Here is a 20,598-nt window from a genome sequence, read left to right on the forward strand (position 1 = left end):
ACCACCATCGGGCACATACTAGGTGCTTGATATCTGTTGGTCGAATTGTTGAAAGGGCATAAAGGTGTAGTATGGACCCAGCTATCTGATCCCCAGGCAGGGCACCCTGTGGGTGTGAAGCACACCTGGGGCTCCAGCCGGCCAGTGGGAGCTCCGGTTACAGTTACGGAGCTGGCCGAGGCAGATCAGCAGGAGCTGTGCCTGGTGCATAATTCACAGCTCGCTCTCCTCTTGGAGGAGCGAGGAGAGGAACAGTGGGTGTGAAACCAGCGGGGACGCAGCTGCCCCTGGAGGAAACTAGCCACATCCTGTGTATTTGAAAAGAAAACTGAAAGTTCTTTCTTCACAAGAAGCTATTGTAAGTGTTTCCCTCTTTTTTCATACCCCTCCCCTCACGCAGAGTGGAGTTTCTCTGGTCCAGAGGTGCGGGTGAAATGGCATGGGGAGGAGGGAAGGACAGAGAGGTAGGAAGGAAATGTGGAATGTTCCGTGGCCAGGGCCCTTTGTCTAATCTGGGGAAGATATCAGCCTGCAAGACCCCCCCCCCCCACAGCCCCGCCCCGCCTGGGGAGCCCTCTGCTATATGATATGTGTCCTGGTGATAGCAACCTCTTTTCTGGCTGTTAAAGTGCATTCCTGGGGAGCTGTGGAAAGAGAGAAAGCATGCTAGAGTCGGAGCTAGGACAGGAATGCGAGTATTTCCTTAATTGGACACGAGAGCCTTGAACTGGTTCCAGTTTTAGTGTTTTCTTTCAAGAGCCTGGACCCTAAAGATTCCGTGGAGTTCTCTTTCCCTGAAAAATCCCTTTGGTTCAAAGGCCCCTTGATAGAAATAAAGCAAAAACCAGGGCTCCATGTCTTTGATATTGGGGAAGGCAAGAGTTCATGAGCCGCCAGATCCCAGGCTTCTTGTGGGGGTGAGCGGGTTCTGGGCAGGAAGAAGGAGACTCCTGCCCAGACGGCCCATTCGAGAGGGGAGTGCCCATGGGCTGTATACGGGGCCACAGAGCCGCACAACAGGCTGCAAGGCACTTTCCTCTTGAACATTTAGAGAAGCAATTTCTCTTGGCCTTATCAGCACCCTGAGAGGGAAAAGAGACATCTATTGCCTGCTTTACTGCTCTTAGGAATCCGAGACACAGAGGCCGCACCAGTTGCCTGAGGACTCCCAGCAAAGCCAAAAAGGGGCCAGAGGGTTTCTCCGGTGGGTTTGGGTTGCTTAGCAATGTGGGTGGTTAACTCCCTAACAGCCAAGATGGGAAAGCTCGCCCACATTCGCAGGCCTGGCCCAGTCATCAAGTGTCCCGAGCCCACTGGACACTTTCAGGGAGGCACCTTGGCCTGGAGGCACTGGGGCGGGGCAGGGGCGGTGAGGGAGATGCTGGGACCCTGGCACCCCAGCAGTGCCCTGCAGACCTAGAACTTCACTACTCGCCTCTGCCCCCCCAAAGCTGGAGACTTCAGTCAAGGGGCTCCAGGGGGAAGCGGGGTGGCCCAAGATGGAAGTGAGTGAACAACTAAAGCAGATGCAATCAGCTCGGCTGATCCCCTTCTTTCCCCAACACCTTAAAAACAAGCCGTGTGTGTGCTTTCCAGCGCGCCCAGTGTTTTCATAACATTATCTCATTTCAGCCTCACATCAACCCACACACATTCTTGCCTTTCAGATTTCTTATGTACTCAAACAAGTTCCACTGAAAATTTGGCTAGAAACTCCCCTTCTCCTATTCTTCCCCCCCCACCCCCTTAGTCCTCAGGCCTTTTCAACTGATACTTTTAGAAGCTCCCAGATTCCCCAGGGTAAGGGGATGGAACTTATTTTGCTAACTGTGCCCCCATGAAGGACACCCAGTAGTCCTGGACTTTGCTATTGGAACCAACACTTCGGTATTTAGTTTATAGTTTAGCTGTTAAAACAAACAAACAAAACCACAGAGGCCAGGGTAAATGTTGTATTGTGGGGAAAACATAGGCATTGGAACCAGTGAGCCCTAGAATCGACTGCCGGATCAGCCGATTGAGAGCCACGTGGCCATGCCCAAGCTGCAACCTCCTGGAGACTCTCTTTCGTCATCTGTAGAATTGGGGCGATGGTCACTCTGTCTCAAAGTCGTCCGGAGGCATAAATGTGCTAACAGATATAGGTGTAGCTCAGCAAACAGTGAAGTTCCTTGTAGCTAACCAAAGGACCGGCTTCACCATGACTAAGCACATTAAATGCCATACCGTCTTTTTGCAAGCCAGAAGAGAGAAAAAAAGTGTAGGAATATGTTGCTAAATGAATTGAAATGGGGACATTTTTACTCAATGACTAATTAGCTACATGTCTTGCATACTGAGGTATGCAGGTGTTTGAGGTAACTTTAATAAGATATAAAGCTCAGTACCTTTATTCTTTAAAAAATATTTTTATTGATTTTTTTTTTTTTTAGATAGGGGAGAGAGGGGGGAGCGAGAAACATCGATTTGTCATTCCACTTATTTCTGATTAGTTGATTTCTGACTGGGGATCAAACCCACAACCTTGGCTTTATTGGGACAACACTTTAACCAACTGAACTACCCTGCCAGCTCACCTTTCTTTTTTTTTTTTTTTTAATCCTTATTTTAGGTGAGGAAGAAAAGGAGCTGGAAAACTGGGTTTATGTAATGTTAAAAAACAAAGCAGTTCTGGTTACACTGGGATTTTTATTGAAGCAGAATTGCAGTTCAACCCTTTAGTTCCTGGGACCCAGGTGGGAGGCAGGAGGGAGTGCGTGCACTCTGACGCGGTGTTTAGTTCACTGATCTGCCTGTGGTAGATGCTCATTAAATATTGGTGGACGGAGGTGGTTTAGAGTCCGGCTCGTGTATTTGACTTCTGGAGCTGACTTCTTGGCAAGTGCACTGCGGGACGTAGGGCTGTAGTGGAAAGAACACTGGACAGTCTGCCTGAAGGCCCGCGTTCAGGTTCCATCTACACCACTTAATAGCCTGGTGACCTTGGACCTGCCATTTAATCTCTTAGGTGTCTTCTCACCTGTAAAATGAGGAAACAGGATTAGGTGATTTGGAAAGTCTCTTTCAGCTTTCTGGGGCTCTAAGTAACTTCATTTGCTTTTATTTCTTTTTCTTCATTTATTCAAAGGCAATGGGGAGAGAAACCTCATATGTTATTAAGAAATGGTCAGTCTGCATGACAAACGCCCTGTGTCTTTAGAGAGCTGAAGGAAATGTAGTAACCCACAACCCTGTAACAGAGTAGCGGTGTGATCTTCGGCAAGCCTCTAATTTATTTCAGCCTCAATTTGCATATTTGTAAACTGGGGGGCTGCCGGAAGTTGTGCTATGTTACTCTTATGTTCTTTTGGAAGCTGTGACTATGAAAATGCTTTGAAAAACCACGGGACACTATGTAAAGTGTTATGATTGAGAAATGGCATACTCGTTATAGCTGTATCACAGTTCAGCCCCAGGCCTCCCATATTTTCAAGTGAATGAATGTGTCACTGTGGTCCCAGAAGGGAAACCAAAAGTGTGGATTTCAGGTCACAACCTAAGGCTTACTTTCTACTCCAACTTACCGATAGAGGTGAAATTCAGTTAAAGTGGGTATTAATTCAACGTTTCCTGTAGAGTAGGCACCAAGTAAGTATCTCAATGTTGTCCAGTGTAGGTATTTGTCCAGAGGGCAGATATCTGCTGGTGTAGGTCTTCTTTTCCACAATCTACTTCAAAATAAGGCCATTTTGACATTTCAGGGGTATGGGGGGAGGAGGGGGGAGGGTCACTTTCTGAGTTTTGCAAGTTTCACAAAGCAATAACCACAGATATAACACAGGGCTGTTGCTCTGTGAAAGTGGTAAGGCCCAAGCCCTTTCCTCCCGGTCTTGCCAGGGATTGCTACCAACGAGAAATGGCAGAAGGCGTCTGTCCTGCTTTTACCTAGGACCTAGCGTGGGGCCCCAGAAGTCCCAGCCTAGAAGCCAGCTCTCCAAGATTTGGCTTTTCCTTTGGTTCAAGTAATGACAATGTCACACCCAGCCTTTGTGAAGCTTCCCCCCACCCACCCAAAGGGAACAAAACAGCCGACCCCCCAGCAGTAACCCTATGCCTGGAGCATCCCCCATCAGCTCCTGTCTGCAGAATCACTGCCCTCCATCCCGACACCACCTCCAGCAGACCGGAGTGGAGGTGGTACTGGCAGCACAAGTCAATTACTGGTTTATCTTGTGAGGCAGGGGTGAGGAGAGGCTCCTGCATTTTGCAGCTTGGAGGGAGCAGCTAGGGGGCTTGCCTTGCAGCTGCCTTTTCCTGGAAAGTACACTGTTTTTACTCAGGTTGTAGATGTGAATGAACAAAAATAGCAAGACTGTTTTTGATTATGCTTACCAATTCTTTTTAATACACACAGTCACTATCAATTCTTATCTATTTTTATTTGGGTTGGCTTGGGAGAGCTGATGAAAAGTATGAGGGCCTGCTATGCCCTCACCATCAATCCTACCATCCTTTACTTGAGAACATTCACTACCTTTCAAACAGCCGACTGACTTCAAAGCACGTTTAATTTTGCCAAGTTTTTGATACCCCCCTCCACACACATACCCCCAGTAAAGTGGTCCTCCACCCCCCACTAAAGTGGTTTCTAAGGCCATTTACACGAGTTTTTGAAGCAGAGGTGTGAAGCAATGCACTCCAGCCACAGAGGAGCAAACTCCTATCCCGGCTCTGGGGGCTGCGTAGCCTGACCGCCTGGACAGACCCGCGGAGTTGCAATTCCTGAGCACTGTGAAGGGGTTCCGCTGATGCGCTTTGCTTCTCCTTGTATCAAATCTATGAGCCAATGCTGGGGCGGGGTTTTGCCTGAGCGGCGCCCACCCACACCCATACTCCATGCCACCTGCAAGTGTGTATGCGTCCAAAGGAAAAGCCCTAAGACCACAAGACTTCCATTCTCACGAACAAAATCCTCCATGGGCCTCAGCGTTGTGAGCTAGCCCCTTGCAAGCTAAGGCGACCGACCCCTGCTGGCTCTTGGTCCCTCCAGCTCTGCGTCCCCTCCCACCTAACCAACGTCTCTTCTTAGGCGGTGTTCTAATTTCCATGCAGCTTGGAAAGTACAGAGGGCACGCGCCTCAGGTGCAGTGATCGAGGTGCGGTGGGCCCGGAAGAGGCCTAGTTTAGGGGATAAACTCTCAGGCAGGGTCCTTAGGTGTTGGCTGCGGACGGCGACTGACTGGGTGCAAAGGAGAGCTCTGGTGCCAGGCGGCCAGGGTCGAGGTATGATGCTCTCCGCCGGCACAGCGTGGTCACCAAGCGGTCACCTCCACCTCCAGAGAAGGCCCAGTGCTCTCCTCTGGCCCACAGCCCTCTAACTCCGGGTCCCCAGAGGTGCGTGCAGGGAGGCGGGCGCTAACGCGGGCGGGTTTGTAAGCAAGCTGCATTGACATTGAACTCCAGCCCCAGTGTGTGCGTGTGTGCGCACGCGCATGTGCCCACGCGTGCCTGCGTGTGAGTCCTGGGGCAGGCAGCCGGGCTAGAAGCTGCAGCAAACCACGGCTCTCAAGTAGCAGAGCCCAGCGCGCCCCCGAGCTGCCGCTCGCTGCATCTGCGAGCACTGAAGCCATTCATGATTTTGGTGACGTTATTCCAGGAGTGGGCGATGGGGGCGGGGCTTCCGGCTTAGCCCCGCCCCCGCCCCTATAAATAGGGCTTCCCGGGCTCTTTGTCGGGCTGCGAGCTCGGTGGAGATCCCGGAGCTCAGTCTGCTTTGCAGACGCAGCTGGTATCTGGGCAGCTGGTATCTGGGCTGTCTCCGGAAGGCGGACCGGCGAACGTCCGTGCCTGTATTCGACCTCCTGCTCCCTGCCTGCCGAGCCTGTCTGCGCCCGTGGCATCCTTACTCGGGACTCAGTGACCGTTTTTAAATCACAAGGGCGTGGGTCAGCCTCCCCTAGGACTTCATGTCTGTATATTTCCCCATTCACTGGTGAGTATCCTGCGCACCTCTGCGGGTATCCGTCTAGCGTCTGTAGCTGCGAGGCCCAGGTGCCTGCTGCTACTGGCTCCGGCTCCAGTGCAAGCAGAGCTGGCGGCCAGCGCCGGGCACTAACCCGCCTCCCAAACCCGTGCAGAAGTCAACGTCAAGGTTGCAAAGATGGGGGTGGGGGGAGGTGGTTCTGAGAACATCCAGACAAAGGAAGCGAACCGAAAGCCCTCACTGGAAGGACATCTGGGAAGGTGTATCTTTGGTGATGGTGTGGGGGAGAACCAGAGGTCACGCCTGAATCCCGCTAATAAAACTCCGCGCGCTGAGGGCTGCAGGAGGCATGAGCCCGGCCTGGGGCTGGGGGCCCCTGCTTTCCTCGAGCCCCTCCCCTTTTTCTTTTTGTTGCTTGCAAGTCTCAGCGTTGAGACCCGTGGTGGCTGAGTTGGTGCGGCAGCGGCATTTGCAGAGCCAAGAGGGGTTGGGGGGGGGGGGTGGAAATGCTCTCCCCACACGTAACTCGGAAGCTACAGGCAACGCATGCTGCACCTTCCTGACACCTTCCCTCTCCATTGCCCTTAAAAACCAACGAGCTTTTTTGGGGGCCTGGGCTAGGGAGGAGCTGCCCTCGCTGGCCTCAGCCAGAAGGAGCCTGGGTTGGCCATGAGGCGGTGGAGATTTACACCCGACTGGGGATCGGGGCTGGAAGGGATGCGCTTCGGCACCCCGCTCGTTACGGAGCGGAGCGAGGCCTCAGGCCGCTGGGACTTGAGTGCCGGCTGCTGCTTCCTTCCTGCTCTGGGGAGGAGGAGCGACCGAGGGGTGGGGGTTGAGGGGGGGCGGCGAGCGCTGGAGGCTTCCGAGCGCGTTCTCAGGTGCGGGTGCTGAGAGCCCGGCGGGCCCTGCAGGCTCTCTCTAACTTGGTGCGGTCCCGCTCAGCCCAGGCACCGGAAAGTTCACGCTTCTCGCTTCAACTTTTGGGGCCCGCCCAAGCAGCGAGCGCCCCTACACCAGGCGAAGAGCCAGGTGAGACCCCTATGCGCTCTCGGTCTTCTGGCCCAATTCTTTGGAGGGAGCCTCGGGGTTTGGGGTGGGGGTTCGCGGCCGCCTTTCGAAGACTCAGGAGGAAACTACCTTTGGAGTCCCAGCTCCTGACCTGAAACTTTCGCCGAAACCAAGCATCTTCTCTTAGACCATCCTTTGGGGCTCACCTTCCCTACCGCCTAGCGGTGTGTGAGCAGCCGGGTGCCATATGGGTGAGACTGGAGGCTGGCTACTGGAGGCTTTGTGCCACGGGTCACTCAACACTTGCCATGTCTCTAACTCCTTAGAGCCCATTGGGGTTATTTTCTCCTGAGAAATTAAGATTTGGAGTTACTTTATAGTTGATTAGCACGTCATAGTTTGCAGTACTCCCCCCACCCCCCTTGATGAGCCCTTTAACGTGATTGTGAGGTATGCGTTATTAACATGGTGGTACCAGACAAACAGGGCACCTGTGGCTCAGAGAAGTTATATGACTTGTTGAAGATCACATAGCTCTTTCTTTAGTGGCAGAGATTGGACCAGACACTGTCGCCTCTGTTTCCAAATCCAATGCCATTTCTATTCTATAGTAACCATAAAATGAAGAGTTTGGTACTCCTGTTTTCTTAGGCATAGTCTCTCTAAAGCCTGTTCCACTTTTTAAGTTTTTTAAAACCATGCGTAAAGTCATGAAAATATCGGATGTTGTGTAGTGAGGACATTGACTTGGGTATGCACCATTAGGGCCCATGTGCTGTGGGAGGATAATGGGACGTCTGTATCCTGCCTACAGAGGACAAAGCAGTTTCACATGTCTGCCATTGGTGGGCCAGCCTGGCCCCTCTGGAAATTTCCTTTGCGATCAGAGTCTGGGCATCCTTAAGGCTTTTAATTCAGGGGATGTTTCTCAAGCTGTGAGTTTGCAGCTGCTGTGGCTGGGACCAGAGAAGGGGGTTGGATGGCAGATGTGAAGCTTGCAGGAAGCTGACCCCTTGGGGCTTTAAACGAGACATTTTCAAAAAGAAGCACCACAGAGAAGGGGAGAAATTTAGGAAGGCAGTATTATTAGACTTGGTTTCCCTGAGGTTGACCTGTTATTATTACAGAATAATATTATGCAGTTCCCCTGGAGAAGGGTTGAATTGTTTTTAATATAGACAGCTGGACTCAGCTACCTACTGTTTTTTTTTTTTTTTTTTTTCCAGTTCTGTCACTTAAAAGGAGATCTGGAGTCGCTCTTAGTGAGCGTGAGCGGGGATGGGTACTAGTATGGGAGAGGTGGGGAAAGGAGGTTGGCCCGAGAGGTTTTCAGACAATGGGCTCTGTTGCTGGAGGCTGAGAGCCCGATGCTCTGGACTGGAAAGGCACTTCCTCGGGGTGTGAATTTGCTTCTCTGTGAGCTCGGTTTTGAATACCCCTCCTGCTGGGTCAGGCAGTCCCCTGATCCGACAGCAGTGGGCACCCAGAGGAGGAGTGTGTGTTTGTTGACTTTCTGCCTGGTTCTCTTGACAGCCCCGACTACCTGAGATCGGCCGAGATGACTGAGGTGATGATGAGCACCCCATCCATGGAGGAGATCGGCCTCAACCCCCAAAAGGATGGCCTTTCCTATCAGGTGAGTTCAATACTGGGTTCCTTCGAGCTCTTTAGAGCCTGGTGTCTTTGGCTGGGCTTGGCGGCAGACTTGCTTCTGTATCCTAGTGCCACTTATAAGAGCTGTGTGACCTTGAGACAGTCCCCTAATGGCAGTAAGCCTCAGTCTTCATCCGTAAAATGGGGCACCAATATACTTTACCTCATAGAATTGTGAAGATCGAACGTGGTGAGAGGCATGTAGAAGGCATTCGCAGTCCCTGGAACACAGCGAGAGTTCAGCTAGGATGAGCTGATGCTATTAATGAGTCGTCCTGGCGGCTGTGGGCTCTCCCATTCATGACAGCTGGGAGGAAGTAATCTGTGCAGTCATTTCAGACAGAACTCCCCTTCCCAGCCATGGGGCCGTGCCACCATTGCTATGAGGGACAGCTCACGGGGAAGGGTGGTCTGGTGGAGGAATAGCTACACCAAACACTGCTTTCTTCCTCAGGTTGATGGCGGGCCAACCGATTCTAACAGAATTAATGCTGAAACTACTCAGAGTTGTGGAGAGCTTTCCCCAGAGAGAGGCTATGTCAGGGGTGTTGTTGCTGGAATCTAGCGTAGCCGTTGTCCTGTGTTGGGGATTCAAAAATACATAAAGGCCCCCCAAAAGTAACCTAAGTAAGAGCTTTGGGTTCTCAGCACAGTGCTCTTTCTGGCCTGCCATGATGCTCTTCCAGGGCCACCCCTGGGCGGCTTCAGACCACCTTTGGCTCCCTGTGGGGTAGATCCCGGAGGAGACTATCAAGGTTGTTACATTTGGGGGAGGAAGGATCTGTTTTTAAGGGGAGACCTTGGGGATAGGGAAATTGTGTAGCATATCTGGCCTGGGGAAGAAAACTTGGGGTGTGATGAGACCACTCAGCAGATACTAACTGAATGTCTGCCGGGGACCACACCCTGTACAGGCGATCACTATTCACTCGTGGGCATCGTGCTGAGCCAGGAATTCTGGCTCTGCTCCACAGATGAGGAAACAGACTCAGACTGACTAGACGACTTTGGTCTCCAACTACAAAGCTTTGCTCTTCTGATGGATCATGTGTCTGTACCTTGGGTTGGCTCTTGGCTAGGATCCAGACTTGCTCTGGCTAGACATTCCTTAGAACCATTCCAGGGGCATTTGTATTGTAAAGGAAGGAACAAATAGAGAGCCAGGTGGGGGCGGTGGAGGGAGGGTGATCAGAGACTGCCTAGACGAAAGGTGAGGTCGAGTGAAGTAGATCAGCAGGTGACAGCAGAGTCACCCACAGACATGACTGGGAGGTTCTAAAAGGCACCCTCTGTTTTGTGTCAGTGGCTGCCTGACTTTGTTTTGTGGCCACCTCTGTTGATGGCTGGAAATAAATATTCTGGTGGCCTGAGGGGGCGTGGGGGGAGAAGGGGATACCCTTTCCTGGTAGTTTTATACCCTCCACACCCGGAGTAGGTCTGAGTGAGGCAACCGAAGGCCCCACAGCCCGTGGGAGAGTAGAAGTTTCCTGGCTCACCAGCTGGGGTGTTTTCAAATACCAGTTTCCAAGCCACTGAATCAAACCGAATCTCATTGTGGTTGCAGGTGAGATTTTCTTTCAGTTCTGAGTTTTAGATTTCCATCACAGAACCTTTCCAAACATAGGCGTCAGTATGTGTTGTGTGTGCTTTTTAGATTCTCCTTTTGAATATGTCCCAGGATACAGGGCCAGGTCCTTCAGGGTACTTTTCTCAACCCTTCGAGTCCTTCAGGCCATTCTGCTGGGTCTGAGGGACAGGGCAGGTGGTGAGGAAGGACAGCACGGCTGCCCCGGGTGAGGAAGGCTGAGTTGGGGCCCCAAAGGCAGGAGGAAAATTACATCACCTCTGGGTTCCTGCAGTGACCTGGTGCTGCCTCAGAAGAGGGCCCTCAAACCTTCCCTGTGGGGTTGGACTTGGGTGGGGGCACTACCCAGTTCTCACAGCCCCTTAGGATACTCGTCCCTGCTGCCTGGGTGGGGACTACTGTCTAGTTTCAAAATACCTGGAGCTTCAGAGTCTGCCACAAGATTTCAGAAAGGGCTCCTGGTTGCCTGATGAAGAGAAAGGAGAGAGGTTATCATCTCTAACCAGGCAGCATTTATTGGCTTCCTTGATCCATGGAACATGCTGTGCTGGGCCCTTGCACAGAGAGGGTTCAGAGCTCCTGTGGGAAGCCAGCAGGTACGTAACACCTGGCACGCAGGCAGGCGGGTAGAGCATGCAGACACCATGGTCCATCCGGGCGTGGGTGGCGATGGGAAGCCTTGGATGGAGGCCAGTCTGGGGCTGGTCTTAAGTGAACATTGGGACTTTGAGGAGACACCTCTGTCTCCAGTCTAATTTCGTTGCATCTCCCAGATACCCCTTGGCTCACCCCTGTTGATGTCAGGTGCAGGGCTCTGCAGAGAGCTGGCTTGACAATCGCCAGATGACGGATATTCTCTGAACCTGCTCAAAGCTAGTGCCTTCCAATTAAACGCATTCCCGCCAGAGCTCTGGGGATTGGCTGTGACTGCACTGGGCCGAGCCCGTCCTCTCTGCACGCTCAGGCTGGGCCCAGACCTGGGGGCGGAAGATCGCAGAGCGCTGTTCTTGGCATCCTGCCTGAGGGTAATAATAGTATGTGGCTTTTTACTGAGACCTGCTTTTCCAAGGAACTGAAAGTGGGAAAGAGACATCAATCCTAACTTGGCATATGAAATAGAATCTCAGGCTTGTGAATTGACCTTGAAACAAGGTCGTAAAATAAATAGGCATACTGGGCTCGGTCAATTATTCTCCCACCTTCCAGACCTACTGAGAATGCAGCTTTCCTGATTTCTCTGCCCCGGGTATGACCTCTCTTAACACCTGTGACATGTTGTGCTTTGACGTGATGCCACACTGGGTTTTGAGGACATGGGTCCTGCCTTACCTTCTCGCTGTCCAGGGGTCTGAGGGCAGGGGACGGCTTCTTCCCCTCTTTCTGCCCATCAGCCATCACCCTCCTTACACCCTTTCCCAAACCAGGGCCTTCACTGAGCAGGTGCGAAGGGGATGGTGATAGTTTCAGTGATGGCCAGGCCCCTGATTCTAATTCTAAAGCTGGTCCAGGCGTACTTCTGCTTTCGGACCTGTAAGGGCCTCCTCAGTCTCGTGCCTGTCCCAGCTTCACAGAGAAGCCTTTTTATCCCCTGAAAGTTTCAGGTAAACCCTATCTCTTGTGCGTAGGGAGTTAGTGCTATTTCGTGAGCAGGTATAAAAATCGGCAGAGCCGGTGACTTGTTTTGTCTTCGCATTTATTTAGAGAGTCAATTCAATATGAGACATTCATGTCTTGCGTACTCACTTGGCATGAATTATAACACCCACTAGGTGGGTGAGTAAATGGTTACTAGAAAGTCTGAGTACATTTCAGGCTGACTGGGGGTGGCAGCCAGCTCACCGGGCCGAGTGGGAGGGTCTCACTGAGTACATTTACATCCCTGATGGCTGCAACACCCGTCCCACACTTCATCTGTGGGCCTCCTGCTGCCCTGCCCTGAGGAAGAATGTCTGCCATCTCAAGCCTCCTTCCTTTCTTTGATCCGAGGATGCAGGTCTGTGCCTCCTGCAGGGCCTTCCCCTGGCTCTACCGGCTGTAAGAATGTGGCATTTTGGAATGCCTCTCTGATTGGGTCTCCTTCCCTGCTGCCCCTAACTGGCCTAGGTCCCGAATGGGGAAGGGTCCTGGGTGTTTGCTTGAGGACACTGATGCTGCCACAACCCAAGGGCCTCAGCACAGCACGACTGTGGCTTCTGTGGTCTTCCCGCCCTTGCTATGGTCTGGATTGAGACAGGGCTACTCCTCAATCTGCATTAAAAAAAAAACAAAACAAGCTCCCTTCTAAAGCTTCTGGACCGAGATCTGATAACTTTGTCCTTCCCTAGGTTCTTTAAATTCCTCTCTGATCAGTACACAAATCCCTTACCAGTGCCCTTTGGATTCTTTCTGCTGTTCTTGGTCACATGCTCCGGTCATCTGATGTCCATCGGCCAGTCATACAGGAGGGGTGGGGGTGGGGGAGGCGCGCGCTGTAAACCAGAGGGAGTGAGGTCTTCACACACCACTGTGCCTCCCCAGGCCTCCCCTGTGTGCTCTGTGCCTTCCCTTTGATCCACAGAGCTCAGAGCTTCCATGTCTCCCCTGCATTTCCCAAGACAGGAGGGAGGGGATAGCCTGGTGTTTTATATGATAGGGAGGAGGGGCGGTGGGCAGTGACTTCTTGTCACAGCCCTGGCATTTGCTTCCAGCAGTCCCGAGAGCCTTGGTGCTAGCTCTGCATTAGGTCTAAATCACTACGCTGGCTGAGAGCTAGCTTCTTGCAGGACAGAATTTCCCAGCCTCTTCTATCTCCCTGGCCCAGTGATGGCGGACTCCTTTCTCTCCCCCTCCTCACTCTTTAGCAGAAGCAGCAATTCTCTCAAAGAACAGGCTTGGTTTAATCACTCAGGCCAGGCTGCAATTCAGAAGCACTTTGTCTTCATTCACATCTATGCCGAGCCTTCCTTTCTGAAGACCCCCTGAGCCTGGCTTTCCCTGAGCTGTTCCCACCTTTGTAAATATATGTGTTGAAATATGTGATGGGTTGAACCTCTTCTCTGAGTTAAGCCCCCAGAGAGGTTCCCGCTCCGTGTCCCTGCCTCTGTCTCCCACGAGCCCCTGCTCACGAGGTTGTTCTGGGCATAACTCATCAACCACCTTTGTCTCTTCCTCCACATGCCCCTTGTCTCGTTGGCTACCCTCAGCAGCGGGACCTTACGTGTCTGCTCAGCTGCCACACGGAAGTCCCATGGCCACTAGGAAATCATCTTTCACAATCTCAGACTTAAAAGGCTTCAGATGCCCCTGGAGAGATATAAAGCTAAAATTCCAAAGCACTTGGCAGGAGACGTCCAGCCATGGACACAACATAAATCACAGCAAGTTTTCTTTCTCCTATCCCGGCCCCCTCCACCCCCTCCCTCCTTGGTACAAATCGTAGTTCTGTGATACAGCAGTGAGGGCCGCACGGTTTAGAGGCACCAGGAGTCCGTTTCTCGAGTGGCGCTGGGCCCGCTTCTGCACAACCTGCCTCTTTTTGAGGCAGTGTACACTCTGTTCAATATACACTCTGTTCGGATCAAGTCCACTTTGTATGAGGGATACAGCGCCTTCCTTCCTAGGACCAAATCCTTGACGCACACCTTGTGTTCTCTCTTTTGGAATGCCCCAGGTTAGGGCCTGCAGAGGGCTGGGGTTGCTCCCGCGGGGGGTTCCCCTCCAGCACGCACAGTGTGGTCACAACAGTGAGTCTGTAGCCTGCCCAGGGAGAGAACAAGCTTCCTTCACTTTCCCAGCCAACACACTGCACACTGGAGCCATACAACCGGCCTTCCCTCAAAGGGCCTGTGTTAGGCCTGACGCCTCTTAAGCGCTGGTGTGTTCATCACTCCCCAGAGCTGGGTCTGTGCCTTAGACCACGCTTTGTTCCTATAGTGCCGGACACGGTGTCCTACGATAATTGCTCACTGAGGGCTGAGTGATTGGTTGGACCCTGCCTGCCCCCCTTTCCTGCACTGCGAATGAGCCCTCTACCTTGGCTATTCCATGGTATGGATTTTTGTAGGATCAGCATTTTCTCTACGTCAGCTCAGTCTCCCAAGTTGGATGGAAAGGAGGATCGTACCATTAGAGAAAGGGATGAGTTTGGGTGGCGAATCTTGTGACTGGAGCCAAGAGCTATTCCTGGGTGTCTGGTGCGTGTCCTGAAATGATCCTTCAGGCCCAAGTCCTAAAATTATCCTTGGAGGTTATGAAGACAGGCCCTCATTCACACGGAGCTCAGGGCCGATGGGGCTTCACTCCTTTCCAGTCTCCTAGTCACTGTGCCACCTCTGCTGCCGGTCACTTTGCCACCTGCCCTTCCCTTGTCTGAGAGCCCACCTCAGGAGGACTCTTTATCCGTGAATCAAAGCCTGTGTCTGCCGCTTTACCCCTCAGTTTATTGCACAGACCGGTGCGATAGCAAAAATTAAAATTAGCCAAAGTTTCTCCAGGCTCTTGCCCAGCTCGCACGTTGATCTCAAGGGATGTGTGGGAGCTCTCTCGGTCCCCTCCCCACGAGAGGTGATTGCCTCGCACTGTCAGAAGCTCCTTTCTGGTAAACTGCACTCAGGCATTTAGCTGAAGCAGCATCGACTGCTTGCTTCTCAGTAATCACAGAGAGTTTTCTCCCGAACAATAAAAGGGATTCTGTTGGAGCCCAGGGGAAGGAAGGTTCTGGATTTCTCCCAGTGGAATTGGCCTGAGGCAGGAGGGCGTTCACAAACCTCAGTCTAGAAGTGGTTGGTCTCTAGGTCTGACTTTCCCCAAATTTGAACTGGAACATGGTTCCCGGGCAGAATGAACAGAATACCTTGAATTTAATAGTGGTTCCGAGGCAGAATTAGTGCTATACCTTCTGCCTTTATTTTGGAGAATGGAAACACTTGCTTTGTCCATCCTGGATTTGAAGAGCACCCTTGGCTTTCCCAGGGGTGTGTGTTTGTGTGCATTTTATTTATTTATTTTTAAAGATTTTATTTACTTTTCAGTTTTTTATTTTATTTATTTTTTAGATTTTATTTATTTATTTATCTTTAGAGGGGAAGGAGAGAGGGAGAGAAACATCAATGTGCGGTTGCCTTTCATGTGCATCCCCTACTGGGAACTGGCCTGCAGGGAAGTGGCCTGCAACCCAGGCATGTGACCTGGCTGGGAATCGAACCGCGACCCTCTGGTTCGCAGGCCTGTGCTCAATCCACTGAGCCACACCAGCCAGGGCTGCATTTTATATTTTAATAGTAATATTTATTCCTTTTAAAATTTGGGAAAACAGAAAAGTACTAAAAAACACCCATATTCTTATTATTCAACTATTTTGGTATGTTTATCTCTAGAATACTACTATGCATATATACATTTTCTATAAATTGAGATAATACTGTGCATACTGTAGTGAATCTTTTTCCACTTACTAGAATATTGTGACCATGTTCCTGTCACTTGCTTTTCTTTGTAAAATGGCATTTTGTTTTGTAATGTACCATGTCTTATTGCTGAATATCTAGGTTGCATGTTTTGTTCTTATAAAAAGCACCGCTGTGAGCCACATTTAGGATAAATCTCTGTACAGGTCTGATTCATTTCCTTGGAATAAATTCCTGGAAGTAGAGTTACTGATTTAAAGAGATTCAACATTATTAAACCTCTTGATTGTATATTACCTTAAAAACAGAAAACAAATCAAAGGGTTTATCAAAATATGAGCTCCCAGCTTTGAAAGCTCTAGCAAATGGAATCTGAGGAGTATAAAATCTGTAGAGGTGGTATAATAGAGGACTCTGTGGACTGCGTCAGAAGGGTGTTTGGTTATATTGAAGTGGTACATCTTCTTCTAGTTTGTTTATTGCTTATTTTGAGAAGAGATGATGGCAACTGGTGCTGTCTAGGCCGTTAGCCAGCACTGCAAAATAGTTGGTGAGCATATTCTTATCTCACAGCGGGTATGTTGACAAAATTACACACATTTGCATGCAAATATACATATTGCCCTCCTTACCTGCTCTATTCATTGGAGTACTGCAAGAACTTAAGGAAGACCGGTGGAGTCACCTCAGCCTGGAGACCCATGGGGGTTGGACAGATGGACATTAGCACCTTGAGCCATCTTGGTATTCCTGGGGCTCTAGGTCTGGCTTGTGGGGTGGTCATGGTTTGGAAATATTGCTTCCCTGAAATCAAGGATGGGATAGAACTCCTACAAGCAGATCTGAACACAGTGGAAGTCTTGGGCTCGGTGCTCAAGGGCCTTTCTCCCAACCAGTCTGCAAGGCTCTGGGCGCTCCGCACCAAGTAAACAGCCTTGGCCAGTGGTCCAGTAGGGTCCACATACTTCTGATGGTCTAAAAAGTTAATGTAGATGTTACCCAGACAGACTCTTAAAATGTTAGTATATTTTATGGTTACTGCCTATAATGAGTAATATTAGTTTTCTATTTACATAGTGATCATTTCATTTTTCAAGAAAATATTTTTTAAATAAGTAAGTAAAATGGTGCGTGCAGGGACAGGAAGGAACAATGACTTCCTGTGGCCAACATCACTGTTGTTCCCACGAAGGGATTATTTTTTCCTTCAAGAGTTAAATGTATCCCCTTAGATGGACGCATTCTTAAAGATTAGCTAGAACTCAGTTACGATTTCTGTATTTCTCTGGTCATTTGCTCCCTTGAGTATAACATTTGAAGGTCAAGATCCTTCCTGGCTATGTTCCTTGGCATCCTGATATTGGAGGTTTTCACGCCAAATTACTTTTTAATACATAAAATGGCCTATGTAGCTCTCCCTTCACGCTTTAACAAAGTGCTAAAACAGAAGGACAGCTGCCCCTGGGGCTCCCAGAAACTTTCCAAGGGATATGACAACAGAGTGCGTTTTCGGAAAATCAACTTCCACCTCTTCAGCTTCCTTTGCTGCTGTTCTAAAATTGCATTCCCTGAAGACTGGCTTCTCCAGCTTTCCTTCCCTACCTTTCCTATCACGGTTGTCCTCCTCCCCCTTATTAGAATAGAAAAGACCTGCCTCTCACCCTCCTGAATATTTTAGGATGCTTTTCCCCAGGATATAGAAACCGTGGTAGCACTGAATGAATGAATCATTCAAAATGTTATTCTCTAGGAAGCTCCATAAATCTCACCTATCTGTCACATTAAGACTCCAATCTCAAAAAATGTACCTTTGCATTTAATAATTGTTTGTGGTATGTTTATTGATTGGTTATATACTAATAGGTGCAATAAGCCAATTCAGAATCTTTTTTTTTTTAATTAAGCCTTGGGGTCATGAGACATAAAACCTTAAGCCAGTTTATATACATAAATACATCTTTTTTTGCAGAGAAGTATGAAACGCTAATGATGGTAAGACTTTACAACATAAAAATATATTAAGAAAAATTATATAGGGAAGTAAACTGGAAATACATTTTCCAGTACAGAATGACTTAGGAGCTTGTTTATGAATTTCTTTATAGGGGATTGTTGATACCAAATTGTTGTGGTGATGACCAGCCACCGAGTGCATTTTAAAAAGGGGCATGAAAGTTTTATTTTGAAATGTGAAGATTTATGATGTGTTAGAAGTTTTAGGTGCCAGTTTAAAAACGTGTGAAAAGAGACACGGTTTTTCAAAATTCTTTTATGGGGCACACAAGCAGAATTTTGGACATTTACAGCATCCTTGGAATCAAAACTGTGGCGCTACAGCATCAGGGTGGTTTGCGATGGGGCGTGGTTCCTGCCGGGGGCGGGGTTCCTACAAGGGGGGGCGGGGCTGGAACGCACTCTGAAGTTCCAGGGCACGGGGCTGCGGAGGGGTTCTTTGGACACTGCCAGTGACCGGATCTCAGACGCTGTCAGCGCAGCCACCGTTGGTGTCAGCTCAGGCAACTCTCGTCACCCCTTCGGGCCTAAAGGTGTTCCATCTTTATGGGAGAGCGGATTGTATCGTTTTTGTTAGAATGTTGTCACATCCACCAGGCTGATGCTCAATGGGTCCCTGGAGTTAAAAAATCGGCGCTTTTCCTTAGGTCAGCCTTTCAGATATTGAAGGCAGCTTTTGTGTTCCCCTGAAATCTTTCAAGTCGATTTCTCCCTCCCTTTCTCTCCCCCCCTAAAAATTAAATAAAATCTTTTAAAAAATAAAATGAAATAAAATAAAATATATTGACCTTCAGCCTCGATTTACATGGCCGTCAATCCCAAGGGTATTTGTGCCTTTCGGCCAGCGGTTCTCACACTTTTTGGTCTTAGCTCCTTTTACATCCTTAAAAATGATTTAGGACCCCCAGAGATATTTGTTTATGTAGACTGTATTTTCTGATTATATCTTTTGTGGATTATATCTTTTAAAATTTTATTCATTCATTCCTTTATAAATAACAACAAACCTACTTCATGTTAATAGAGATAATAGTTTATAACAAAAACAAATCTGTTTTCCAAAACAAGAATAGTTTGGTGAGAAGAAAGGTACTGTTTTACATTTTTGCACATCTCTGTTATCTGTCTTAATAGAGGCAGCCAGATTTTCATAACCGCTTCTGCCTTCAGTCTGTTGTGGTATGTGTTTGTTTAGAGTAAAGAAGGAAAATCTGACCTGTGCAGATATGTAGTTAGAAAATAAATATTTTAATAGGCTTTTTAATATGTTTTTCTTTGATATTTCACCTAAACTCAAGAAGTGGTGGTTTCTTAAAGGTTAATGGCCATGTGGAATCTGAAATCTTATCAATGAACTTCCTGTACACTTACATTAAAATCCATTAGTCTGTTCTGTACTTCGAATAAATCTTTGACCCATGCTTGGTTTTATAATACAGTGAATCGATCAGTTGGAAAATATAGGTTCGCTGAATTATGCAGATCTTCCAAATATTAACACATTTCATTACATAATTCCAAAAATTGTATTTGTTAATATCTCCACTGGCTTCATCAGAAATTCATCAAGTATTAGGAACCTGCCAAGCTTACAGTAGCTAAAACAAGTTTTCCAAAATTCTGATTTTTGCTTGAAAGCTCAATTTGTGTCACTGGTAACAAATACCACCAGTCATTTTCTTTGAAGTGAGAGGCTCACTTTATTCATTTTTGAGGGCATGTCTGGTGAATAACCAAGTCTAAATAACCATAGTTCATTGGTCATTTCTTCAAGGAGAAAGGGTGTCCTGTGGGAAGGTGGCTAGTTCAGCTTGCAACTCAATCACGTAAGTGCTTTTTGTCCCTCGAGACAACCTCTGGGCTTTGATATGCAGCAAAATTGTTTTATGCTGACTTTCCACTTCATCACACAGACTATGAAAACAGTGTGCACTGGAGTAAATATTTAGTAAAATTACTGCTTCATTGCAAGCATTACATTTTTTTTTCAGTTGTGAGCATGAGGTGATGAGCAGGTACAGTTTGTATCCCTGCACTCATTAATTCTCGATAAGGGGCCAGTAATATCACCCACCATTTTTTTATATATCATTAGTGTGAGTATTAATGCAGGGACAATGGCAGGTAACACCTTAGTGCTATAAGAAAATATTTAACTCCATGGAGACACCCTCTCTGAAAGAACCTTGGGAACTGAGCTTTGAGAACCACTGTTCTAGACTGAACAGCATACGTCTGATCAGCCAAAGCAGGACCTTGACCTTCTCGTTAGTGTAGATGGCCTCTGTGAGATGGGAGGATCACTAATATAGCCCTGTTTGCTTCAGTGTTTTAAGCATCATTACTGCAGTTATGACCAACTAAGATCTTCAGGCCTCTTTCACAGGACCTACTACCAAGCAAAACTTCCTGTTTGGGAGGGGAAAAAAAGTTTTTAACTTACAGACACATACATCAGCTGATGCCCTTACGTTGGGACAAGGTGAGTTGGCGATGATGGGTGATGTCACCCAAAAGTGGAGCTGTCTCACAGATCGAGGGAAGGTGGCAGTGTAGCTGTAGACCAAGGAATCATTGGCCTAAGATGGACAAGTGAAGCCAGGAAGCTGCCTGAGTCTGGAGAAAGTCCTAGAATGGCTCCAAGTTTGGGGAGGCACAGGGAAGATGAGGTTAGACAGGTCAGGTGAACTTGAGCAGGGTCATGAGAAGCAGGAGAGAGAATAAGGCTGCCTGCCCTGGTCCTGTGCTGCAGGGGTAGGTAGTGGTGACTGGGACTGAGCCACGGCCATGGGGCAGGGCTGTAAGGAGGCCTAGAGACTTGAAAGAGTTGTTCCCATACAGGGGTGGGCTTGGAAGCCACATGGTCAGGGTTAGGAAGGGAGCCACAGACAATGATGGCGAGGCTGTAGGACGAGGCCAAATCTTCAAGATTTTTGTTCCCAAAACAAAAAATGAGGGAATGGTTGGAAATGGCAGCCATGTCAGTCTGG

General features: G+C 49.0%; 1 protein-coding gene across 3 annotated transcripts in view; it reads left to right on the forward strand.

The window, feature by feature from the left end:
* Positions 1-266: 266 nt before the first annotated feature.
* Positions 267-20,598, forward strand: part of LBH (LBH regulator of WNT signaling pathway) — a 31,142-nt gene continuing 10,810 nt past the window's right edge. The window contains exons 1-2 of one of the 3 annotated variants that reach the window (XM_037146604.2): positions 267-358; positions 8,507-8,609. In XM_037146604.2, the coding sequence (XP_037002499.1) occupies positions 8,532-8,609 (78 nt within the window). In that variant the 5' untranslated portion in view covers positions 267-358; positions 8,507-8,531. Of the gene's footprint in view, positions 359-5,717; positions 5,972-6,870; positions 6,995-8,506; positions 8,610-20,598 lie in introns of those variants that run through there. The other 2 variants (XM_037146603.2, XM_053667048.1) reach the window with 2 other exon arrangements.

The sequence above is a fragment of the Artibeus jamaicensis genome, unplaced genomic scaffold, assembly GCF_021234435.1.
Source record: "Artibeus jamaicensis isolate MK-2021 breed Jamaican fruit bat unplaced genomic scaffold, CSHL_Jam_final contig_465, whole genome shotgun sequence".
Taxonomy (NCBI): Eukaryota; Metazoa; Chordata; class Mammalia; order Chiroptera; family Phyllostomidae; genus Artibeus; species Artibeus jamaicensis.